The 27,841-nt window shown below is 36.0% G+C and overlaps 1 protein-coding gene across 2 annotated transcripts; it reads left to right on the top strand.

Annotated features, from left to right (window-relative positions):
* Positions 1 to 238: 238 nt before the first annotated feature.
* Positions 239 to 27,841, top strand: prpf40a (PRP40 pre-mRNA processing factor 40 homolog A). Of its 2 annotated transcripts, none has more exons than XM_067409652.1 (26): positions 239 to 327; positions 1,335 to 1,475; positions 7,257 to 7,340; positions 9,835 to 9,862; positions 9,943 to 9,965; positions 10,122 to 10,163; positions 11,124 to 11,234; positions 11,798 to 11,918; positions 12,033 to 12,057; positions 13,789 to 14,004; positions 14,877 to 14,982; positions 15,606 to 15,670; positions 15,780 to 15,944; positions 16,643 to 16,751; positions 17,526 to 17,676; positions 17,803 to 17,936; positions 19,480 to 19,594; positions 19,973 to 20,064; positions 20,150 to 20,266; positions 21,609 to 21,746; positions 21,887 to 21,982; positions 22,663 to 22,749; positions 24,418 to 24,511; positions 24,631 to 24,692; positions 27,037 to 27,174; positions 27,263 to 27,841. In XM_067409652.1, exons 1-26 carry the CDS (start codon positions 325 to 327, stop codon positions 27,350 to 27,352), a joined length of 2,553 nt encoding a protein of 850 aa, XP_067265753.1. In that variant the 5' UTR covers positions 239 to 324; the 3' UTR covers positions 27,353 to 27,841. The 2 variants fall into 2 exon arrangements, with proteins under 2 accessions (XP_067265753.1, XP_067265754.1); XM_067409653.1 differs by lacking the exon at positions 239 to 327 and adding an exon at positions 1,137 to 1,223.

Here is a 27,841-nt window from a genome sequence, read left to right as displayed (position 1 = left end):
AGTTAAAAAAAAAAAAAGAGGCAACGTTTTGAAAATGGGTGTAAGCAGTTGAAAAAAAACTGTAAGCATGCAAGAGACTGGTCCTAGTGAAAGTAAAAAAAACTGTAACATGACAGTCCATCTGACTTGCACTCAGGCTTCAGATCTGCGTATTTCTTGCGCAGCACTCCAGTGTTTTTCCGGTACTTTGAACTCGTATATGCGCACGTATTAACTCAGTGTGGTTGCACTGGAACGCGCCTGCTGTAGTTTGAACCCGGCTCGCAGCAGCCAATCAGAGTGTAGGTTTTTGTCTCGCGCAGGGCCGCTGCATGTTCACTCATCATGGTGAGTCCAAGAAAATACACAGTTTATTCACATAAACACAATACTGTCGTGTTCTTGCAGCTACAAATGACACATGTAAACAATGAACGGCGTTTCGCTTGAATTAAAGACAGTTTCATTGAAGTAAAGGGTCTATTATAGACCAAATAAAGGTTGGTTAGCATATAAGCTAATGTAAGTGACTGATGCTAAAGCTAAAGCTAACGTGTGTTTGAATGAGAATGTATTATTGTGTTTTTTAAAACACATGTCTTAGACTTGTTACATATCTGATTGTGTTAAACATTTATGTTTGTAAGCAGTTTGTTAATGGGTCCGTTTCCTTAAGCCGACTTCACTGGTGTTTGTAAAACTGAATAAGACTAGATAATGTAAACTTAATCACTGTGATAAAGTGATTCGAGTTTTCATTGATAATCTGCAACTGATAGTCGATATATCCCTGATAAACTCTCATAAAACTGTTAAACTAGTGAGGTTTGAGTGATAGTTGATTGTGTTCTTATGTGCCTGGCTTGTTAAGGGTAGTAAGATGGTTTGAGATCACTGGATTGTTATACATTTAAAATTATATTTATTAATTTGTTGTCTATTTAGATAATTTCAGGGCTAAAAGTAGATATTTATGCTAGATGGTTAGAGTGAAACATCTGTTTTAAGTAACATCTGATACTGAAGGTTCACATAAGCTTGGATGTGTTGGTTGGCTCTGTCACTAGACTTGGAAAAACATCACCAGACTTTAGATCAGTGATGTGCAGCATCTTTATCAGAGCTGTAGTGGTTACTGTAATGGACTCTCTTGTTCATAACAGTCTTCGACTGATGCTAATAGTGGCCCCAGTCAAGCACCACCTTTTCCTGGTGTACCACCTTCAGGAATCCCCCCGCCCTTTGTAAGTTGGTGTTGGAAAGCCTTTACTGTAATGCCATCTCTCTCTCTTTGAGGCTGCTTGGTTGTATTTGCACTCATTCATGCCTCAAATCTATTTTTGTGTTTTCCAAAGATGGGGCCACCAGGAATCCCGCCTCACTTCCCTCCAATGGGAATGCCACCCATGGGTCAGAGGCCGCCTAGCATGGCCCCCATGCCCCCAGGAATAATGCCGCCCATGATGCCCCCAATGGGAGCTCCACCCATGGGACAGGTAAGAACTAATAGCAAACACTGCTTATGGCAATCAGATTTCATTTTGAAAGGATGCTTTTTTTCTGGGTTGTCACATTTCATAAGTGGAAGGCAATAAAATTATACAACAATAATGTATGTCACATGACAGTTTCAACATGGCTTCTCTGTCAGAATGCTCTTCATATTAACGGATTAGTTCACTTTATATTGAAAATTACCCTAAGCTTTACTCACCCTCAAGCCATGACTTTCTTCTTTCAGACAAATACAATCTGTGTATTAATAATCCCCCTGACGCTTTATAATGGCAATGCTTGGGATGTACTACTGGTATTACACTACACAATGACGTACTACGTTATATGTCGCATATACGTTACGCTTTAGATGTAAGTAGGATCTGTTTGACCGGAAGCTAGTTATTTTACTGTATAACATGTTAAATATAGATATTTTTCTTCGGTACCTAGATGGTACTGAAATTTTAAAAGCGTGACGCTTTGAGCGCTGTTGAGTGGATTCGTAAACATCTCTGATTGGCCATTGTTTTCACGGCTCATCGGATATGTCTGTGATAGGCTTCAATGATCAATGCTGTAAAAACGTTGTAAATAGTCATCAATTAATCTCTTTACTAAGCGCTTACACAGATAGACACGGGAGCATTTGAAAGCAGGCGTCTATCGCGGATTGGTCCACTGATAGACGCCTGCTTTCAATCGCTTTCAAAACGCTTTCAAATTCAAACACTTCCGTGTGCTTTCAAATGCTCCCACGCGTTGATCATTGTAGCCAATCACAGGCATATTCGATGAGCGCGTCAACACAATGGCCAATCAGAGATGTTTATGAATCTGCTCAACAGCGCTCAAAGCGTCACGTTTTTAAAATTTCAGTACCGATAGGTACCGAAGTCAGTACTTTTGACAACAATAACATACACATCTCTTCACTTCAGAGGGCCTTTATTAAAGGGTGAGTTCACCCACTTATTACTCACCCTCATGCCATTCCACACCCGTAAGACCTTCGTTAATCTTCGGAATGCAAATTAAGATATTTTTGTTGAAATCTGATGGCTCAGTGAGGCCTGCATAGCCAGCATTGACACGCGATCTGAATCATGATTCGACACAAAAGATTCATAACGCACCAAAGCTTCATGAAGCAGTGTTTTGAAATCGGCCATCACTATATAAGTCGTTATTTAGTTTTTTTGGCACACCAAAAATATTCTTGTCACTTTTAGGGTTGGGTGATGTACCCTAAATTGGCAGTGGACGATGTTTACAGTAAAACATCGCGATGGACGATGATATCGTTGGGTGGGGAGGGGATAATTTTAATTATCTTTAATTTAAATACATATAAGTACAAACAAAATGTGGTAAGGTTCTTGTGTAGAGGGAAGGAAGAGGACAGGGATCGGCTTTGGCTGCTGACAGTCTTTTTATTCTCACCAGAGAAAATATCAAACAAAACAAACAAAAGGACGGTGCAACGCACACTCAATAACTCCACATCCGAGGACGGGCTTCACTCCAGGCAACGAGCAGGGCTCACACACTGACTGTCAGCAGACTCTCTCTCTCTCCTCCGCTCCTGCTTCTCTTGGCGTTTTATCCTGTCTCCACGGCAATTACTGGAACGAGAAACAGGTGTTCGTGATTTGCATTCAACCCGTTCAATCACCGCGCTTCCCCAGACGCTCCCTCCTGTTGCAGAACCCGCTAAACCGCAGAACCCGCTAAACCACGCCCCCCTCGCCACACAAAACAATACATTTTAGAGTTTGTAAAATACACACTGATGTAGCCTATATAGAAGCAGCAGTAACAATTCTTTCCATTATAATTAGAGGACATGTTTTATTCATATCAAATACACATTGTGTAAGTAACTTTAAAGTTTACTCTATTCTTTCCCAGTTCACCGCTTACTTACTTCGGGAGAATTGAACGAATTCACATGTTGTAAATCCAACAGAACCTGCGGCTCATAACATGTATTGCTCAACTAACGCGATCATTATAAAAGGTGCTCATATCTAACAATCGGAATATCAGATATTTCATATAGTTATCAAATTTGTGAATATTTTGAATAAAAAAGGAAAACTGAAATAAAAGCAGATCAGCCATACATCGCTGCGGTTTGCTACATGACAAGCAATGACGCGTATATTTTAAAGAATATTTTAAACTTACGTGCTAAAGGGTTATTTTATTTCTCAACTAATGACTCATCCGGGCTTTCCAATAGGTATGCCTGAGACAGTATTTTCACAGACTAACACACGTCACGTCTGTGGCATAAACTACAGTATTTAAAATAGCATATATGCATTAGTTATATTCTCAATTTAATTTACAGAGCAGTTCCTGCAAAGATTTTAGGTTAACTATAGTATATAGAAGAGTGTATCAACTCGCAAGACTCGCAGCGGACAGCCATCACAATGGATGATGATATCGTCCATCGGCACAACCCTAGTCACTTTATAATATTAATATTGAACCACTGTACTCACATGAACTGATTTAAATATGTTTTTAGTACCTTTATGGATCTTGAGAGAAGAAGTGTCATTGCTGGCTATGCAGGCCTCACTGAGATTTCAACAAAAATATCGTAATTTGCATTCCGAAGATGAACAAAGGTCTTTATAGGTGTGGAACGGCATGAGGGTAGGTAATAAATGACAGAATTTTCAGTTTTGAGTGAACTAACCCTTTAACCCCCGGAACCGTGTGGAGTACTTTATGGTGGATGGATGGTTTTTTTTTTTTTTTAGCTTCAAACAGGTGGTTCCCGTACACTGGCATTATAAATCCTGGGATCATCAGTGTGACTATTAATATAACTCCGATTAGGGCTGCACGATTAATCGCATGCTATTCTCACGCGCATTTCGTCAGTAAAGCCGGTTCCCTGATTACCGCTAAATCACCATCACCTGCTTTCAAATGAAGCGGCATTTAATAGACAGAGCCGTAGATCACTGAAAAGCCACGCAATATCGCGTTCATATCGCAGATGAATCGCCTGCGATAATGAACGCGATATTGCGTGGCTTGTCCGTGAACTATGGCTCCGTCTATTAAAAGGCGCTCCGTTTAAAAGCAGGTGATGACGATTTAGCGGTAATCAGGGAACCGGCTTTACTGACGAGACACGCATGACAATCTCATGCGATTAATCGTGCAGCCCTAACTCCGATTGTATTTGTCTGAAAGAAGTAGTTCATATACACCTAGGATGGCATGAGGGTGAGTAAATCATGGGGTAATTTTCATTTTTAAAGTGAACTAATCCTTTAATGATCATGAAGTAAATTCTTCATCAAATGCTGTACATGCTTTTATAGTACGCAAATGAGGACACAATGAATGTCACATGAACAACTTGTCTGTAGATTGCATGTAAAATGTACATTTTAATATTTAAAGAACCTAAATTGGTATGTAGTATGGAGAAACTGATTTTTATTTGTGTATTCAGTAATGATTGAAAAAAAAAATCTGTTTAAGTCCTCTCATCCATAACAAACTTAAAATAGTGTAACTACTGGAAAATTTTATGTGGCATAAGCTCTATATAAGAACTTCTGTCATGAGCACTTTTTTAATTTTACTTGTTTTTTTATTCTTTTGCAATGTGAAGTGAGAAACAAAACACACACACAAAATCAAAACAACAACAGATGCATTTTGTTTTGCAATCTGGTTGCTCAGTTTCCCACAAATTCCACTACCTCATAAGGCTGGGTATTTGATTCATTAATTATTTTGGATGTATATCAGGCAAAATTTCTCAAGGAAACAAATATCTCAACTAATGCTGTAAAATATACTGGTAGGCAGTTGGTACTACATCACTATAATATTGAAGGTTAATATTAACTAATTTGTATACAGACACTTACATTTTATTTAAATGAACTTTTTATAATAGTTATAATTCTAACTTTATAATTATGTTTACTCTAATTTATAAATTTATAGTTTTTTGAAATATAAACATTTAAATGGTGGCTGTCATAACTTAAATGATGAAGAACAGTTAAAAATGTAATGAATATGTAATTTGGTGAATATATATTTATATATTTATTAAATATTATATTATATATTTATTTATTTATTAATATAAATTTAGCAAAATGTTCCTCTCTAGAGTTAATTTTTTCCTGACTAATGAGTTTATGGTCACTGAATGGCTTCTTTGAGTTAAAAGTAACATTACATGATGCAATGTTTACAAACTGTTTTGACATCTTTCGTGGTTGAAACACTGACTGATTGAGCAATTACATGAGACATAAAGGTTTCGGTCAGTTGGACTATATATTTTAACATATTTTCTGATGTTCATTTATGTTTATTTCATGCTGTAAATGGTTATAAAGCGGAAGAGATGATCTTCCAGCTTATTTTTACACCGGCTGTAATTATGTACATGAACTCTTAGTTTCTTGCTTTTCTGCACTTGAAATCCCTGTTTGTGTACTTTACTTAAAGTGAAGAAATGCAATAGACTACATACTTTTTTTCTGTCAAAATGACAGAAAACATGTTGAATTAACCATCAATTAAAAAAAATAAAATAAAAAAAATTCAGTGAACGCAACCACTTGGAGTATTTTATTCACAAATCAGAAATTAGTGGTCACATCGCAGGGACTAGTCTTTATTTCTTCTCACATTCAATTTCAACAGTTTGTGTTTGATAGACAAAACAAGGCATGACCAGTTTATTTGTGTAGCACATTTCATACTCGGCAATAATTGCGTTTCCATTTCTCAGAAAGAACAATGACAAAGAATAATGTACTCTTCCAGAACATAAAATTCCGACCTTTTACTGCTAGTGTTAAAATGCATGTTTTACTACAGAAAATCACACTTTAATGCACATTCTGTAGCAGCAACATAATGGGCATTACACCAGTGATGACTAAAGTTTTAATAATCATTCTAATTCTGTGAAAATAGTCCACACTGCAGCTATAACGATAATGACTCAGAACGATATTGTTGGAATCACTTTCAGAACATTTTTTTTTTCAGCTGATGAGCTAATAAAAACATTGACAGCCAATCAGAATCAGTTTGAACATTTAAAGTGTCAGACTATAAAACTGCAGTGTGCGTTTATAATAAACAGAATGTTATCATCTGTTAGTGTGGATGCTAATATATAGTTATTCTTATGACTCCATCCTCTCACGTATTTATAGTTATTGCTTGAAACTACAAACAAATGTTCTTGTCACACTGTATTTCACCTCAAAGTGAAACTTTTCCATAAAGTCATTGTTCCCTGACAGATTGTCATTGCTGTCTGTGATACAGTATTGAGGGAGGTGGTGTACACAGTTGTGATGCAAATATCATATTAAAAAAGGGCTCTAATGGCTCTTAAATTAGGCTTCGTTTTATTTATTCAAAACTCTTGAAGTTTTCATGGGATTCAACCTAATATGGAGATGAGAGAAGTGCATAGCCTTGAACATGAATATAGGACATGTAAAATCATTGATATGATTGCAGTAATGTTGTACTATTATACCTGATGCTCCGTGTGTGTGTGTGTGTGAGAGAGAAAGAGAGAGCGAGATGGATGGTGTGTCAGTGGATGTTTTTGGCTGTGAGGATCAGACTGTAATGAGGGACTAGAGACTACAGAGCACAAGATGTGCTTTTACTTCCCTCAACTCACACCTTCGTCTCCCTGTGTGCAGCGTAGGAGGGAAATTAGCAGTTTACATGAATTTTTCATGAAACTCTTTTCTTAGATGCCAGCCATGATGCCACCAATGATGCCAGGAATGATGATGCCTCCCCGTTTGCCAGCTGCATCAATCCAGCCTACAGGACCGGTAAACTAGCTTGCATATCACACTATTCCATCAGTGCTGGTTAAAAATAGACCCTCACATGCTTTCAGCAGTGTCAGAATAACCCTAATGAACACACTGAGAAGTGGCAAAATGTACCAATTTAGAATCAACACCATTTTTTATAGCACTTATCCACATGTTATGAGTGATAGTAGCAGAAAAGATCAGCTTGATCTAATTTATTTCGGTGTATGATACGTCTCCTTCTCTACAGCACACTTTGTGTCTATTAGGGGTATAATGGTTCAAATTACTCATTGTTTGGTTAGTATCACGGTTTTAGTACAATTCGGTATGTGCTATATTCAGGATAAAAACGGATTACTGTGAAATTATCAAACTTCAAGGAACAGCACAAATAAATACAATGGAGAAAACATACAAATAAAAAACAGTGCTTTTCAGGTAGGTCTAACTGTAGATTTCAGGTACAGAAATTGAATAAAGTAATCATATAAAATAACTCTACATACAATCTTCACTGTATAAATTAAAGATTAATCCTTATTAAAATTACTAAAGTTAAGCAGTAATTTCTTTGTCTTTTGTTGTTTGGTTAACTTTAAAAACACAGACGGCATCACTGCTGTCAAATTAAGACATAACAACACAGATCCAATATACTGTTACACATGTGTTGTCTTTCTTGATTGTTTACATGCACTTTAGACATGTTTGCTAGGATACTCACCAAGATGGGCGTGTTGACATTTTTGTTTGAATTTGTCTGTTGAAATGCAAGAAGACTTGAAAGCGAACTCTATTATTCACTAGTATTCTAATATTTAAAGGATTAGTTCACCCAAAAAATGAAAATAATGTAATTTATTACTCACCCTCATGTCGTTCAACACCCGTAAAACCGTCGTTCATCTTCGGAACACAAATTTAGATATGTTGGTGAAATCTGATGGCTCAGTGAGACCTCCATTGCCAGCAATGTTAGTGCACCTCTCAAGATCTGTAAAGGTAACGGTTACTAAAAACATATTTGAAACAGTTCATGTGAGTTCACTGGTTCTATCTTAATATTATAAAGCGACAAGAATACTTTCTGTATGCCTAAAAAACAAAATAACGACTTTTCAACAATATCTATATGGTCCGAGTTCAAAACACTGCTTTAGAGCTTTACAAAAAAAAAATCAGTGAATCGGATCACCAACGTCACGTGATTTCAGCAGTTTAGCCGTTTGATAGGAGATCCGAATCACTATTTTGAAACAAAAGATTCATAAAGCTCAGAAGCTTCATGAAGCAGTGTTTTGAAATTGGCCCATATAGATAAAGTATTCTTATCGCTTTATAATATTTATATTGAACCACTGTACTCGCATGAACTGATTTAGATATAATATTTAGATATTCCTTGAGAGAGGAAATGTCATTGCTGCCTATGCAGGCCTCACGGAGCCATCAGATTTCAACTAAAATATTGTGTAAACAATTTGTGTTCTGAAGATTAACGAAAGTTTTACGGGTGTGGAACGGCAAGAGGGTGAGTAATAAATGACAGAATTTTCATTTTTGGGTGAACTAACCCTTTAAACATAAGTACCCTGTGGTAAAATTTGTCTAGCTCAGATGATCTTTCTAAATAATCTTGGCATTTGAGCAGTTTGAACGTCACATTTAATTTAATTTCATTCATCAATAATCCAGCTTTGCAAGGAGACTGCTTCTGATGGATGTGAGGCAGGTAAAAACTGTAGAGCCATACTAAAATCTGACAGTTTTCAGACAAAAAAGACCAAACATTATCAGAGTTACTAACTTTTCAAAATGAAATGTAAAAATACATTTCCTTAAAAGTACCTACACATTATTTAAATGATATGGAGAGAAATGCTTGAAAAGCTGATTCATATCTGACCAATAACATGAAACAGCCCAGTTCATTTAGAGTGGCTTAATTCATTTGCGTTTCAAAGCATTACATCACTAATGAATATGGATGAAAGGACAACATGGCAGTTTCAGTTCAGTATTTGTAAGAACAAACTAACCATGCATGTGCAGTTCTTTTTTTGAACACACCTCCTCAGTCAGTGGTGATTAAGATCTGCTTTCATGTAATCATCTATATTAAGCATCAAACAGACTGTCGTTAGTTAACCATATTAAATATTGATAGCATCAGTAATAATTAGCACCAGGCTTTGAGCTGTAGATGAAGATGTCTGATCAGATGCAGAATCCAGCTGATGCTCCAGGAGCTGTCAGTCAAACTGCCCTGTCAGTCAGATGGCATTTCCCTTTCCTGTAATTTGGGGTAAGGACACTGCTAATGAAGTTAGCTCTGATGTCTTTAGATCTGCTCATGGACTAATTTAATTCCAGCAATTATTGACAGAGCTTTCATAGATTATATGAAGTTTCAAGTCATTTAAAAGATGTCACACACAAATCAGCATGTTTATTCTGTTGTTTATTTTATTTTGTAATGAAACCCTCTTTTCTTTGTCCATCTCAGCCTGGCGTGAGTCCAGTTGAGTCTGCAGGTGAGAGATAACTGGTTTTGCATAATCATCATATAGTTGATTATTATTTCTAAATGTAATGTGTTTTTGTTTTATTTCAGCGCCGGCTGCTCCCGGAACAACAGTAAGAACAAATAACCAAACACAATATTGTTAATATTGTACAGTTAGGATTGTGATTTAAATAACGTTCCTGGCTCTATAAATTACAAGCTATATACAATGCTATTATTGAAGACAAAAAAAACTTTTAACATGGAAATATTATTTTTTCTCTCAGAGCACATCAACCGAGTCTTCACCTGATGAACAGCCGAAAAAGGCAAGACACAACAAACACTTTTTATTAATCATAAATGAATACAACGTGCTTGAAATTAAAGTTGTTTAAAAATATATATATATATATATAATATTTGAAAGTATAAAGCTGTTTGTCTAGAATTAAGACACATCTACACATTTGCATCTGAACCATTCTTAATTTTTAGTTTTTAAATAATGTTTTAAAGCATGGGAGACTTGTAGATATGAAGTGGACTCTCACATTTGTAACACAGTGTTGTTAAAGGAATACTTAATACTTAAATGAATACTCGACAATGAAAATTCTGTACTCATTTATTCACCACCTTGAAGTTTCAAATCCCTATTGAAAGGGATCAAATCCCTTATTTCTTCCATTGAACACAAAAGGATTGTCCTGGTTGCTCTTTTTCCATGCATTTTAAAGTATACTTTTAAATACGTTTTTATACTTTTAAAGGCGCAACAGTGACTTGTGAGTTGAGTGCTATGTTTCAAGTATTCTGAAGCCATGACATTCCTTTGTGTGAAGGAGAGACTGAAATTTAAGTCATTATTACTGATCATTAGCCTATTCATTGCAGTGGTAATAACTTCCCTCCAGTGAGCGGTTAACTACTGTAACTGGATTGAGTAACTCGTGAAGCACAGCAGTTTGATTCATGACTGTATCATTCAGATCGGTCTATTTTTGAGAACTGGATCTGTCAATTCAATTCATCAAGTAGTTCTGATTGATTCATTCACAATTTGGACATCTCTGCTTCTCTCGTAAATGGTCCCTAGAGAGCGGGATCAGTGCTGTCACACAAAGCCATTATATGGTTCATTTATTGTTATTGCATGGAAAAGAGCAATAGTCATACATGGTTTTGTACAATTAAATTAGCGAACACAAGATCTAGCTGATGAAATGTCTAGTGATGACTAGAGATTAATAATGTAATCAGCGAAGTATTCATCATGTCTCCTGCAGAAGTCAGTATGGACCGAGCACAAATCACTGGATGGAAAAACATATTACTACAACACAGAGACCAAACAATCCACATGGGAGAAACCCGATGAACTCAAATCACCTGCAGAGGTAAAAACAGGTCAACACACCCTTCTCGCAGTCATATTTCATCTGCCAATTACTGCTCATTCAGGAGATCATGCTCTTGAGGTATATTCTGCTTTGAGATTCTAATGCCCCATAATCTGCATACTACTACTACTACTACTATTACTATTACTATTAACAATAATTAAATGGCATAGTTTAGTTAGTCTGTGCTTGACAGAGTTTTGAATTGATGCTTGTTCACACATAATGTGAAACAAATCCATTATTCCATTACGCCAAGTGCTGAAAAGACTTTCTGATGGGAGATATCTAATATATATATATAATTACACATTTTCACACATTTTTTGTGTAGTCCAAACAAATTGCTGAACCCAACTCATCTGTTTTTAATTTAATTTAAAATAAATTTATAAAAATATATACACACACATTAAACTAGGTGGAATACAAAGTTTAGTACTATATTCAAAATATGAGGTACCCTTTGTTTCTATTCAAAAGTTTATTTGCAGGAATATCCTCATTTGTTGTAAATACTTGTGTAGATTGAAACAAACTCAGAGATTTGTGTTTTGCAGCAAATGTTGTCCAAGTGCCCATGGAAAGAATACAAGTCAGATACCGGAAAGCCCTATTACTATAACTCACAGACCAAAGAGTCTCGCTGGACTAAACCCAAAGAGCTGGAGGACCTGGAGGGTCAGTACACAAAATGAATAAAACACATTCAGCATTGTTACACAAACACAAATCTAAAAATCTTACATAAGAAAATGGTTTAACTTTTTTTTTTTTTCTCTCTCTTTTCTTCAGCGATGATAAAGGCGGAGGAAAATGGGTGAGCATCAGCTTTATTTACTAAGAACCAAAAGGGATAGGTTACCCAAACATGTAAATTCTGTGATTTTCTCAGCCTCATGTTGTTCCAAACCTGTAGGTATTTGTTAATTTTCAAAACACAATAAAGATATTTTTAATATATTTACCCATCATTTTTATCCATCCATTGAAAGTTAATTCCACCAAAATTTGGTGGAATTATAAAGTTCATATTGACATAGTAAAATTAATGAATTGAGTGGTTTAATATAATTCTTCTGAAGAGACATGATCACTTACATGATGAACAGATTGAATTAAGGTTTTTATTCCCATTTAAACAGTCAGTGATCAGTGCACAAAAATAGAGCTCATCAAATGTGGTAAATGGAAGATATATTTGATTGATGTGTGAGAATAAAGCTCATTGGTTCATAATCATGAACCATCATCTTATGAATTACTTTTACTGTGTTTTTTGTGTATGTTTTGGAGCTTAAAAAAGTTGAGTTGACTTTCAATGAATGGATGACAATTCTGAAAGAAAAAAATCTTAATTTGTGTTCTGAAGATGAACGAAAGTTTTACAGGTTTGGAATGACTTTGGGTTAGTAAATGATATGAGAATATTCATTCAAAGGGTGGTGCAGGTTCACCACTGTTGGTGAAAACTTTCATTTCCCACAAATCAGGGTTTTTCATGAGTCAAAAATGGTCTTCAGTGGTTTCAGTTGAACATCAATACACAGTACAAAGCTCCCTACCCAAGTCAACTGCGAGCCCAATACTGACATTAAATCCAAAATAAATACAAAGAAACAGTGTAATATTAACTTATCCTATTTAATCATGAAATAGCAAAAAGCTAAAAATCACTGTCAGGACAGATCAGATCAGTGCTTAGAACTCTTTTATAGTCCTATTTAAAAATCTGTATGTTTGTATGTGCAAAGTCACTGAGTAACTGATTTTAAGTTAGAAAGTTAGAAATAAAATGAACAACAAAGTAACACATTGCACAAAAATCTAGAAAAAGTGGCAGGTCTGTTTTTTGCACAGATCATTTGACATCTATTGCTATGGTTTTCACTGTCATTCGGATTCAGTCACGTAATTCAATCCTGGTTTCAATCCAGAAACTTTGCAGTGTTTAGTTGGCATCATGAAAAATATATACAGTAATCGAGCAAAGATTGCTGCCATTATAATCAATGAAGCTGTCAATTATAATGCAAGGTAGACAAAGCTGCACTCTTGTGCAATGGATCTCTTTTTGACATCGTGTTTATACTTTGTTGTTTATAATGACAGAATTCGAGAGCGTGCAGAACTCGCACTGAACAAACTCGGCGGTGTTGAGTGGATTCTGACTAACTTGAGCGCAATGGACAATAAGAGGTGTTTATGAGCTCAACAGATGGGTCTGTGATTGGCTACAAACCTCAATGCTGCAAAAACATGTTGAAAATAGAAACCTTTGACGCTCTTCAGAGTGCTTACACAAACTTTCATGGGAGCATTTTAAATCTATCAAATCTATCATGGGAGCATGTACTGGTACTACAGAATGGCAGGTGACAAAGAATCATTTTGTTGGCTGCCAAAATATTTTCAATGAAGGAAAAACCCTGCAAATTAATGGCAAGATAGCAAATATATAATTTTTGGAAGGGTAGTGTCACTAATTTGAAATTTTTTTTAAAATTCAAAGATCACCCGATTATATTCATTTTCAATCTGTCTGTTAAAGGACGGCTGATGTTGTGGCTCCTGGCACCACCCCTGCTCTTACGTCTCAGAGCGAGTCTTCTGTTACTGTGGCGGCAGTTGCTGAGACAGAGGCTACCATGGCGACAGGCACCTCAGAGGAACAGCCAGCTCACGTGCCTGCGCAGGTTGCTGAGATCAGCAGTGATGTCACTGTTAACTCCACTGAGGAAACGCCCAGCGTAGAGACACAACCAAGGTAATGAACTCGTATACGCTCAGCACATTTGGTACAGAAAACAGCGTAACCTGCAAACAACCCCCAGAACATTCTAAACATGTGTCTGTCTGAATCAAACAAACTAGATCTCACATGACTCACTGCCCAAAACATAGTATGGTTATACACTGTGAAGAACAGATTACATTTACATTTCACAATATTAATCATAATATTAAATCATAATTGCGCTTACTTTTACTTTCTTATTATCTCTGGCATATTTTTTTTTTCCCTGATTAACACTACCATTCAAAAGTTTGGGGTCAGTAATATATATATTATTTCTTTTTAAATGAATACTTTAATACTTTTATTCAACAAGGATGAAAGGATGAATAAATGAAAATTCTGCCATCATTTACTCACCCTCATCTCATTCCAAACTCGTAAGACTTTCGTTCATCTATGGAACACAAATTAAGATCTTTTTGATGAAAACCGATATCTCTGTCCCTTTATTGACAGCAAATAAACTACCACTTTGATGCTTCAAAAAGCTCAAAAAGAGATTGTAAAATGAATTCATATGAATTGTTTATGTTTATGAATAGTTTATGAACAGTTTAGTCCAAATTTTCTGGAAAGACACAATCAGTTTATATGATTTAATTTAGGCTTTTATTCACATATTAATTACATAGTCTAACATGATTCACTTTTCTCGATCCAATTGTATCCTGATGAGTGAAATAAAGTCTTGCTCTACATTATTTCCTGCTGAAAATTCACTTGAAAATGTCAAATTATGAAATTTAGTGTTGGGAATTGTTTTGTGCCATATGGATACAATGCTCCATTTCCTTCAAGTAAATTTGTTTTATAATTTATTTTTATTTTATTTTTTTCAGTAATGATGTTTCTAAGGAGGAGAGACCTGAGCTGGTGAAGAAAGTTTACAAGTGGAACACAAAAGAGGAGGCCAAGCAGGCCTTTAAAGAATTGCTGAAAGAAAAGGTAATTTTTTTTTTTTTTTTTTGCTCTCTCTCCCCCCTGTAGTGAGGAGGGAGGTGTTCATATTCCAGCTGGGTGTTTCTAAATTTAGTGTGTTTTAATTTGGCACACAAAGTGCTCCTGTGAGAGCCGTGGCTGTTTAATTGCTGTGAGTGTGATTAGACTGGAGTGAGTGAAACAGAAGACGGTGGAATCGCACGCTTCACAGACCCCCAACAGCCTTTCAGAGAGACACGCTCATAATGAATGAAGAACTTTCTCTTTTGTGAAGTCAACATGGAGATCTACTTCTCCAAACCTTTATATTACTCTATCTTTTTTTCTCTCCATTCTGCTACTTTTATGCCCCTCTCTGTGGATGTCCATTTAAGCCTCTCAACAATCACAACAGATATCAATCTAATTATCTATTCAGGTCAAATAAAATCTCGCAAATTCTACTTGATGAAAAATGTCTCTATTATTAAATGTTATTTAGCAAATCTAAATGAATTGCACCTTTTTATTTGGAGTTTTTCCAACCCCAGTATTTTCCCCAAACACATCATGCATCGAGTAACATTATATAATTTTAAGTCTGGTGCTGTAGACTGTAACTTTCCATTTTTATCCCTCCAAATGACTAGGGTGTTTCCTCCAATGCATCATGGGAGCAGGCAATGAAGCTGATAATTAACGACCCTCGTTACAGGTATCCAAATACTGCACAGCATTATTGTCATTTGATAGCGTTTACATCCTGCGCACTGCACTGAAACTCGCATCTCTTTCCGTGTGTGTGTGTGTGTGTTCGCATGCAGTGCTCTGCCCAAGCTGAGTGAAAAGAAACAGGCGTTCAATGCTTATAAAGTCCAGACAGAGAAAGAGGAAAAGGAAGAAGCCAGAATCAAATACAAGGAGTCTAAAGAGACTTTCCAGCGCTTTCTGGAGAACCACGAGAAGATGACTTCAACCACACGATACAAGTGAGTGTTTACAGCTGTTTTGATGATGCAATTCCCACATAAAAATAAAAATGTATACCTCATACTTAAAGTTAAGGAGTTTTGATGAAATACCCCAGCAACTGCATATTATCAACACTCTTAAGCACTCACTCAATGCCCTGGCAACCACCCATATCCCCCTGGCATCATAGTGTTTTGCAGTTTTGCATGCACAAGCGCTACTACTTTTTTTTGTAATCTAGGATTACTATAAACAAGGTTACTGATTTTTCAGCTCTTTGTTTGGTCTCTTTATCTGTCATTGATTCAGAGCAGTTGAACTTTACTCCCCCACTTACTTAGTTGATTAAAATCACATCAGTGTTGTCATGGTGACATGTTGGGAGGTTTTGGTGATGTCACTAAGTAAAATTATGTTATTATTGTAAATCTCACTTGCAATCAGGCTTTAAATAGCAGTGTTGTTTTTCGTGCGTTCCTGTCTGCACTGTGTCATAAGGTCTCATAGATACTCTCCGTTATTAATTAGTAGTCATGTTAAAATGCTGTGATATTACTGCCCCCTATTGACCAACTTTTGAACTGCAGCAATGTATGTACTCAGACCATAGAGACTCAGACAGATGAAATTGTGCTTTATGAAGTGTTTTTTTTTTTTTTTAAGTTATTGTGCTTTAAGCAGATGTTGTTAGTGAGTAAATGTGTGTCTTGTACAGAAAAGCGGAGCAGATGTTTGGCGATCAGGAGGTGTGGTCATGTGTTCCAGAGAGAGACAGGCTGGAGATCTATGAAGATGTGCTCTTCTATCTGGCAAAGAAAGAGAAGGTTTGATGGACAGATTCTGGTTATCACTGCTCTCTCATGTACATGTTACACTAATAATCTAATAATCTGCTAATTATCATTTTTCTCTAACAATTTAAATGTTGATATCCTGTTCAGTTGGATGCTTTTCAACTTGCAAACTTCAATTATAAAGCAATAAAACCAGATATTGCTGTTAATTACAGTGATTGAGGGATGTTGTTTGGTGTGATGTGATGTGAACACATGGTAGTTTATTATGTTTATAATAAAATAATAAAAATAATTTTAGTAAATGTTTTTGATACATTTTAGTTTTAAAATTTACTTGATTTGTGATCACTGGTATGTGTGAGTATTTCTTTGTACAACCAATGCCTTTATATTTGAGACTTTTTTTTTTTCTTTTTTTTTTTTTTTTTTGAATCATGAAAATTCTGGGAAAAATATGCTTAAATGTCATGAAAATAATGCCTCCTATAAATAGTGCAAAAACTCTTAATGTTTCTTAAATCAGTTTGGTTTTTATAAATGCAAATAATACTTTATTTATTACTATATATACTATAGTATATATATATACTATATATACTTATTTATCTTGTAATCAGAATTTAGAGTCGTATCTATTGTGTATCTGTACACTTTTTCTTCTTAAATGATGATTAAATATTTATTAAATAAAATTTGAAGTAAAGATATTTTGGCTAATAAATTTGCTTTCCCGATGCATATAAGATCTTGTCCTGTCTACAGCCTAATATTACTTGATCATGACTCAATGTTTTTTTTCAGGAACAAGCCAAGCAGCTGAGGAAGAGGAACTGGGAGGCGCTGAAGAACATTTTGGACAATATGGCCAATGTGACATACAGAACTACGTGGTCTGAGGCACAACAGTACCTGCTGGACAACCCCACATTTGCTGAAGACGAGGAGCTACAGAGTATGAACACACACACACACACTGTACAGCCACCTCCACATGATGATGCTTTTAACCCGCATAATGTGAGTGAGTGTGTTTGATATAGACAAAGCTTTTATCTTCCTCTGTGTGTGTGTGTTTTAGACATGGACAAGGAAGATGCGTTGATCTGTTTTGAGGAACACATCCGTGCTCTTGAGAAAGAAGAGGAAGACGAGAAACAGAAAACTCTGCTGCGAGAGAGACGCCGACAGCGCAAGAACAGAGAGGCCTTCCAGGTGACACATGCGCGTGCACACGCACACACACACACACACACACACACGTGAATGTCCTGGTTTTTCCGCTGCGTCACCTGTCCAGGCCTGCTAATATGAAAAGCCCTCACCTTGATTAATTGGAACTTGATGCTGGAATATCAATAAAGTCTGTGATGACAGATGATCTGTTTGACCGAGTTTAAGTTACTGCAGGTCATTGTGCCGTGAGGGAGACAGAATGCTAAAGCATCACTCGGCTTTATTAACACTTGGATACCCACTGGAGTATAAATATTGTTTAAAGTTATTAATTGATTACTATTTTGCACTTAATATGGGTTCAAACTGCATACAACAACAGCTTGCGCTCTGAAATGTGTCAGCAATACATTCGGAACAAAAATATTTACATTTTAAATCTCCCATGTCACAAAGACCAGGGTTCACACACAGTATGGAAGAGTATGGAATTTGATTTTAGTATTTTCTAGGTCTGGTTAAGTATGGAGACATATATGTTTCCAACTATTGCTTCTATTTTATTTTCTAAAATATTAAATTGAGAATCCTAAAAATAAATGTATCATTTAGTGATCATTTAACGTGACTGAATGAAGATGCATTCAGTCAAGATGCATATTTTCATTATGCAAAACTGCTTGTCTTTACTATAAGCAATCCTCTTTTGAACTGTACTGTATACTGAATATAATTTTGATAATGTAAAATAATGCTATGCGGGTGAAATACTTTATGGGTGAGGACTTGCCTAATGGACTTGGGTGATAATGCCTAATGATTATGCCTAGTGATAATGAAATAATAAATTATTTCATTAGTATATTTATAGTATAGAAAACATTATTATACTGTATATAATATACTGCCATTATTTTTAAAATAGAAATGTGACCAGTGACAATATTATTTTAAAACTTATATGGATTTAAAATGTATGCAGTCAGTGAAGGTGTTCAGTGTAATCCTGTACTTTAGCATTGCAGTTTTAATAAAATGCAGTGCATTGAACTTGTTTGGGTTATGGCAGTTATTTAGCAACATAGCATAATATACATGTTACCAGTTGAATTTTAAAACCATTCATCAGATGTTAAATATGGTCTGAAAAATAGTTTGAAAATTTAAATCTGGAGAAGTATGAATTTTTTTTTCTAAATGTGTAGGAACCCTGAAAGACAACATGTCACTTTACTGACAGTTATTTACTGGTTTGGATCGAATTTAACTTTCTATATTCTATATTCTTATATTATTCTATATTATTATTATTATTTTCTTAGTTTAGTGATGACACACTCACATTCAATCTTACTGGAAAGGCTTCTAAGTCTAAGTTTATGTATTTTGAAACCTTGAAAATGCGCAATTTTGAAACACTTAAGTTAATACCAAAAATATATATGTGCATAAACATAGCCAGTGGATTCCTAAAATGTCAATTTTTAAGGTTGGAAAAATAAAATTATCAGTATTAATCCTTTGTGAAGGACAACATCATTGGCATGATTGTAAAGTGCTGTGTGTGTGTGTGTGTTTTCAGAAATTCCTGGATGAGCTTCACGATCATGGGCAGCTGCACTCCATGTCTGCCTGGATGGAGATGTATCCAACCGTCAGCGCTGATATCCGCTTCAACAACATGCTGGGCCAGCCAGGTCTCTCTCTCTCTCTTTCTCACACACACACACACACACACACACACACACACACACACACACACACACACACACACACACACACACACCGAGCGTGGCAGGCTTTGATGCTGATGAATAATACATGTAAAAGGGTCCTGTCCTCATTTCTGACTGTGTCTCCATTTCACCAGTACAGTCTGTGAACTCCACATGACTCTGATACATCAGCACTTATAAAATGGGCAATTTCTTATTTTGGGCCCTCTAAAACAAAATAATTGAATGACGAATAAAAAAATAAATAAAATTATTTAATGTATTGCTATTGGATATTGGTGTCTTTTATTGTAAAAGTGATACGCCTCTCAACAGTGTTGTGCTGTGTGCATTTTTTAGGCTCCACCCCTCTGGACTTATTCAAGTTTTACGTGGAGGATCTGAAAGCTCGTTACCATGACGAGAAGAGAATCATAAAAGACATCCTGAAGGTGAGAGAGAGACTGACGGTCAGTGATTATCAGATCTGTGGTGAAGCCCATGACGAAGTGAGTGAGTGTGCGTGTGTTTGTGCAGGATAAGGGCTTCCTGGTGGAGATCAACACAGGCTTTGAGGAGTTTGGCTCAGTGATCAGCTCTGATAAACGTGCCACCACGCTGGATGCAGGAAACATCAAACTGGCCTTCAACAGTGTAAGCAGACTGCCTTGCTGTACTTTATTCAAATTAGCCTTGTTCCAACACGTTGTGAGATGGCTAAAATAAATTTTAAGGCAACAAATGATGCTTTTCATCCAACATGAAGGCAGGTAGCGAGGCCCAAAATTTAAAGCTGTATACTTCGAAGATGTATGAAGAAGAAATAATCTCCCAAAGAAAGGCAGTCCCAAATTTCAGTCAGTGTTGCTAAGGTTAAGGGTTTTCATGTCAGATTCATGCCATATTAAAATGGACACAGGTAGCATTTTTGGGGACTACTTAGAATTTACAATGGCTGAAAGAAAAAAAATTGCTGATGTTAGAAAAAGAAAATGGTTTAATAATTAAAAGTTAAGAATTTTAACCCATATAATGGTTTACAATAAAGATTTCTCTCTCAAATGATTGCTGTTCTTTTGAACTTATTATGCATCAACAAAAAATCTACATAAATATTGAGCAGCAAAAACTTTTTTCAACATTGATAACAATTGAGCACCAAATCAGAATATTAGAATAATTTCTGAAGGATCACGTGATGCTGAATAATGAAGAAAGTTCAGCTTTGTCATCACAGGAATATACTACATTTTAAAATACAATAAAATACAAAACAGTTATTTTAAATTGTAACTTTTCACTATTAATGTTCTACTGTACTTTTGATCAAAATATAGTTTAAAAATAATTTTTCCAAACATCTGACCATTTGTGTATATTATGAATGTGAAAGACTACGGTGTGTTAAGAACATTTGGAAAGGAAAATAAGCTTAAAATGATAGCTTAGACATTTTTGGATGGCTATGTGTGTTCATATATCAAACTTTTTAAATGTCATGTAAAACCTGCCTCAAATTTTAAAACTGAAAATGAATAGATTGCATAAAATTAGAGGAGCGATAAATAAATGTCTACGCAAGTACAATAAGACTACTTAAAACTGTTCATGGTGTGTAAAAGCAACACTAAATGTGTTTTTAAAGGCCTATGTGTCAACAGTGTTTGCTTAATGAATTTTAGGCTATGTCCTTTTAAGCAGATTTTATTTTTTACTTTAGAGTATGGCTTTTTAGCTTAGCTATATGTTCAAGCTATATTTTCTAATGTAGTTTGTGTGCTGATTGCACTTTTTCCGAGTTGCTGCTTCTGTAGAACCATTCAGGTCCGTCTCTTATGAGGTTTTATTTCAGTGTGGATTCTGAAGGAATGCTAGCTCACTAGAGTTTGGAGCAGAGAATCAGTGTGTTGTGTTAATTCATTATTACTGATTATTTAAGTGATCGTTCACATTCATTGACTTGTGTTTGGTTTCTTTGTCCTGGTTCTGCTCTTAGTTGCTCGAGAAGGCTGAAGCACGTGAGAGGGAGAGAGAGAAAGAGGAGGCCAGGAAGATGAAGAGGAAGGAGGCGGCATTTAAGAGCATGCTGAAACAGGCCACGCCCCCTCTAGAGCCTGAGGCCACATGGGAGGGAGTATGTCACTCTATTACAATAAATATAAAAAAATATAGTTTATCTATTAGAAGTAGAATCTATCTGAACTGGATCCTTATGATGTTATTAGTCGTCTTCTACTAATCTGGTGCGAATGATGTGTGTTCCTGCTAAATCAGGTACGAGAGAGGTTCCTAAAAGAGCCTGCATTTGAGGACATCACTCTGGAGTCTGAGAGGAAGAGGATATTCAAAGACTTCATGCATGTACTAGAGGTATAAAAAAATTCTAAAGTTTTTACAGGACTTTTTGAAGAAGGCCTATTCATGTGTTCAAGAATTGCCTTGAAGAATGGGTGTTCATTTTTCCTTTTATACCACAGTCACCCAATGTACAGTTTATTTTGTGACATTCAAGTTTTTTTTCTATTTAAAAAAAGGGGCCCTATTATTTTTTACAACGTCAGCTTTCTTTGTGCTTTGTTCAACCGCAACATTACACACTAAAGTTAGTTAGTGTCCAAAGGGAGTTATTCTCTTTATCAGTAAGCACTGTTTCTGAACTCCCTGAAGTTTTCTTCAAGGGAACTAAGACGTCACAATATTTAAATAATTCCTGCCCAAGGCATACACAAAATCAAGGTGCGAGGCCTGGTTGAGTTGTGTTAGTAGTGTGTTGAAACTCACGGTTATGGTAAGAGGCGTGACATTTCAAAAACATGCTCAAGGCGGTTGACCAATCACAACACACTGGTCCAGATGACCAATCAATGCACATTGCACTTTTGGGAACTAGACAGAGCATTGCTGACAGACTGCAAAGGGAAGTGTTGCAACAGGGGAAAATGTTTGAACATTCAAGCATGAAAACCTATTCTGGTAGACCCCCCAAAAACTAATTTGAATCAAGAATTCAGTAATTCATTGGTTATGTCTGTGATTTCTTTTCTGTACAGCACGAATGTCAGCATCATCACTCAAAGACTAAAAAACACTCCAAGAAATCCAAGAAACACCACAGAAAACGTTCCCGATCTCGATCAGTGAGTATTGCCTCTAGCCATCTCATATCATACCTTTTGTGGGAAATACGTCATTCTGACATTGAAATAGGCCATTCTTGTGTCTTTATATGAATGCATCCCTTGAAGGGAACTCTTCAGAAAAAAATGATAGCATATTATTTTCGTCTTACCTCCATGGCAAATGCAGTGGTGTTTAAGCATAGTGCTGCTTTATGTACAGGGGTAACCACTCTATTTCTGCTGTTCTGTGTGCACCATCTGCTGTCAGAATGAATTTGCATTTTCATTCAGCCCATCTGCCGTTTTTGTTCTGACCAATTGAATATAAAGTACGTAATTTATGATTTTGATTTTATCAAAACTTTATTATTTGAATTGTAAAGTTGATTTTTCAGTTTAGGGTGTTGTAAACAAGAAAAAGAAAATTGCTAACTGCAGATAAATAAAGACTCAAGTTCATAAATCCAAAAGGCCTCCCTTTGTAACAATTTCTTGTCTCTATCTCTGCCTCTTATGAGGTAAAATCCTCTAAATGCCCGGGAACTTAATGTCAGACAAAGAATGTCTGGCTAGCTTAAAATCACATTAAATTGGAGATGTATCATGCTGTCTCCTGATGGCACTTGTTCAATGATTCTTGTGCATAATAATGCATAATGCACATGTGGTTTTGCCTATATGTAACAAAGAACATGAACAACTAAAAATATCAATCACATATGTACTCTTGCAAGTGATCAATTGTCTAACCTTGTATGTTTCCAATGTATGAGGATGTGTAAATGATTTAAATGTAACATATTTAGTACAAGAAGTACAATTGTAACATGGAAAGTTACCCTGGGCATCAACAAAAGTAGTCGGAGAGGAGATGCAAGTATCCACATGAACAAGTGCTCAAACTAGAGCTTCTAGTGAAAACACAAAGTGGTTGATCATTAAATACATTCAATAACTGAGGATCAATTTGAATAATGTGCCAACTATAAGTGGATTTAAAGACACATGAGAAAATCGAGCTCTCTGAACCTCTTGTTCATCTAAATTACGGACTTTCGCAAGTGTAGTATCAAGTCACTTTTTGGGATATACCCATAACTTGAAATCTGTGTACAGGGTCTGGACTTTGACCTCAAAATCCTCTTTCTTAGAATAGTTATGATGGAATCTTAAAAACTGGCTATAAGGTAACCCATGTTTTAAGGATGTTGGATGAGCACTCATAGCATAAACACTATTCTTTTCGGATGTCTTTTCTATAAAGAGAAGAGACCATTTGTTCATCAACAGATGCTATACAACTATCCAAAAAATTGACATTATTGATATCCATTTGATGTGTAAATTTGATAGTAGGTCTTACACAGTTCATATATAAAGCAAATGCTTCAACATCCCCTTCAGAGCCTTTGTAAAAAGAGTTTAGGGTGTTACCATAGGTATCAGTGTTGATTCAAAACAACGCTACTACTAAGTGATAGTTTTATTCTAATATCAGAATTTTCTGAAACAACTTCAACTGCTGAGTCTAATAATTTATGGAATTAATAAACCCTTTAAAGAGTAGGCTTATTAATGAGTATTATTTGCATTAAGATCTGGTTCAGAGTTTGCTGGTATGCATTTACTCAAGACACTTTCTCACACATCCTCCTAACTTGTGTCCTGTGTGTTTGTTCACGTAAGGGCTCGGAGTCAGAAGATGATGAGTATCACTCGAAGAAGAAGAAACGCTCAACATCTAAATCTCCGTCTGAGCACTCTTCCTCTGGGGAATCTGGTCAGTGTTGTTTCGGATCGATATCAGTGTCCTGCACAGCACATCAATACTGAATACATCATGACCGTTTAACAGCAGTCAGAGACTCAATGATAATCATGTGATATTGATCTTCACAGAGAGAAGTTACAAGAAATCTAAGAAACACAAGAAGAAGGGAAAGAAAAGACGACACAAATCAGTGAGTAGAGAAGACCTGAACCTCTTTTATACTTTTTCCTCGAGTAGCCACTGACTCGATTCAATTGAGGATGAGCATGACTACATTACTAAATGACATGCCCATAGACAAAGCACATCAGTGTTTGGTTATAACGATAACAGTAAAGATATAGTCTAAAAATCATGCTAAATATAAAAGAGTCCACCCCACAAGTATAGCGATAACGGCACAGAGAAATTACATTGTTGGAATCCCTTTCAAAACTACTTTTTTTCCGGCCGATGAACAGCTTGACAGCCAATCAGAATCCATTCTGCTTTAAAGAGCTCGAGCATTTAAAGCAGCAGGCCACAAAAATCAGCGCACACTTAGAATAAACAGAACAATATTGTGCATTGCTGTGGACACTAATATAGTTCTTGGTGTGAATGGGCCTTTACTTAAAGTTTTTATATTTAATGTCCAAGGTAATATGATGTGATGAATCAGTTCATTTTGAAGTAAAAAGTAATGACTTCATCTCAGAACTACAATAACTGAGCACTCAGAATGGTTACTGTTACATTGTATTTAGGTTTGTGCGATATTTTGCTGAGCATGTTTTTGTGCTGCTACTTTGACTGTCATGGACCGCTGAATCCTGAAGCTTTTTTGTATTCTGTGCGGTAGACATTTTTACTTTTATAAGGGCAATCTTTTCTAACTTTATTAGATTTTTTCTTTTGTAAAATTCTTACATTTTAAACTGCAACTCTTACACCTCGGCAGTGCAAAGACGGCTTTTGTTGATGCTGGTTTCAATGATGCATGAATGCATTTACTCTGTAATTACAATTGCAAAGTAATACTATGAGATTGTTTTAAATGTGCCCTAGAACCAGTTTTATAAGATGTAAAGTCTGTAAAGTTTCAGCTCAAAATCTCCCATAGATTTTTTTTTTTTTTTTTTTTTTATTGAACTGCCTATTTTGGTGCTTCATTAACTATGCACCGTTTCAGGCTGCGGCCCCTTTAAATCGTGCGCTCCCTGCCCCCCCGAGCTCTCAACTATAATACAGTGCTTTTACAAAGTTCACGCAGCTAATATAACCCTCAAATGGATCTTTACAAGATGTTTGTCATGCATACTGCATGCATGCGTCGGATCATGTGAGTATAGTATTTATTTGGATGTTTACATTTGATTCTGAATAAGTTTGATAGTGCTCCGTGGCTAAAGCTAACATTACACACTGTTGGAGAGATTTATAAAGAATGAAGTTGTGTTTATGAATTATACAGACTGCAAGTGTTTAATAATGAAAATAACGACAGTCTTGTCTGCGTGAATATAGTAATAAACGATGGTAACTTTAACCACATTTAACAGTACATTAGCAACATGCTACCGAAACATTTAGAAAGACAATTTACAAATATCACTAAAAAATATCATGTTATCATGGATCATGTCAGTTATTATCGCTCCATCTGCCATTTTTCGCTATTGTTCTTGCTTGCTTACCTAGTCTGATGATTCAGCTGTGCACAGATCCAGACGTCCTTGCCCTTGTCTAATGCCTTGAACATGAGCTGGCATATGCAAATATTGGGGGCGTACATATTAATGATCCCGACTGTTACGTAACAGTCAGTGTTATGTTGAGATTCGCCTGTTCTTCGGAGGTCTTTTAAACAAATGAGATTTATATAAGAAGGAGGAAACAATGGAGTTTGAGACTCACTGTATGTCATTTCCATGTACTGAACTTCTTATTCAACTATGCCAAGGTAAATTTAATTTTTGATTATAGGGCACCTTTAAAAAATACAATTTTGAATATTTAAAAATTATTTTAATAAATTAATTATTTAATATAAACTGCCAGTAGGTGACAGCAAGCCCATATCCTAATGAGGGCTTAGAATCAGTTGAATTGAACCAGTCATTGAAATTAATCAGTCATTCAAATGATTCTTTCAAAAATATCTGTATTCTACTAGGTTACGTCATGGAGTTAATGATTTTTGCAAAGTGAGTGATATACTGATGTCAGATCGCACACCAAACAAAACAATTACCGTGTTATTGCAGATGTTACACATTGCAAACCACTAGCTCTCTCCTGTTGCGCGTCTTCAAACTGACAACCCGCGGGAGTGTCAAGTCTGAGGGGGCGGGGCAAACAATATTTTGAATTTGGACTGCAGTACCCATTTCAACCACTAGCTGACATTCTTGCAAAAGACACCTTTAAATAGTGTTCAATTCCATGGTGCAACACATTTACTCTCACATTCATTGAACACAAGTTTTATAAAGTGTATACCTTCTAACAGCTATTATAGGATAATGAGGAATATCACACACATTGTCTCGCAGGCCTCCCCTGAGTCTGAAGGAGAGAAAGAGCGGAAAGGAAGAGAGAAAGAGAAGGACAAAGAGAACGACAAATCTAGAGGGAAATCACGTGGAGAGTCCAAACAGAAATCCCCCAAAAGAAAGAGTGCAAAAGAAGAGGTGAGCGACCATATCTGAGACAGCTTCTGTTGAGTCTCATTTACTCGCACCCAGATGTGATGTGAATCTCTGTGTCTGTCTCTCTCAGGGTGGATGGGATACGTCTGGTAGCGAACTGAGTGAAGGAGAGCTGGAAAAGAGGAGACGCACTCTCCTGGAGCAGCTCGACGCACCATAAATCACTCACTGTCAGTCTGTCCGTCTCTGTCTCTCTCTCACTTGCATTCCTGTAATGTGTTTTGCATCCTTTTGGAATGTGCTGACAGAATATTGATGAGCATCTGAGTGTTGGATATTTGGCTGTGAATTCATTGACTGTCATGTAGTCTCTTTGAGAGGCAGTATTGTCTGAACATCAGCACTCTTCTTGATCTGGGCGGCATGTCTTTTGTAACATTATTTTCAGAGGTTGCAAGTGTTAAGTTGCCTTTAACTGCAGAACCTTTTTTAGGTAGTTGTATATTTGTTAATGCCAATAGTTTTAAACATCACTGATAAAATGGAAAAAATGACCAAGCCTGCATAAAAACACCTATTATTCAACTTCAGATTAATCTGTAAGATTGTCTTTGAAAGCCATTTTGGGAAAACAATGTTATCAGTATAAAAAATATGGTCTGCAGCATTGTTTTCAACTTGAATTTTGACAAATAAACTTTAAAAATGA

The sequence above is a fragment of the Chanodichthys erythropterus genome, chromosome 14 (assembly GCF_024489055.1).
Source record: "Chanodichthys erythropterus isolate Z2021 chromosome 14, ASM2448905v1, whole genome shotgun sequence".
NCBI lineage: Eukaryota > Metazoa > Chordata > Actinopteri > Cypriniformes > Xenocyprididae > Chanodichthys > Chanodichthys erythropterus.
Note: the sequence above shows the minus strand (reverse complement) of the source record. Positions and strands in the feature narration are given on the sequence as shown.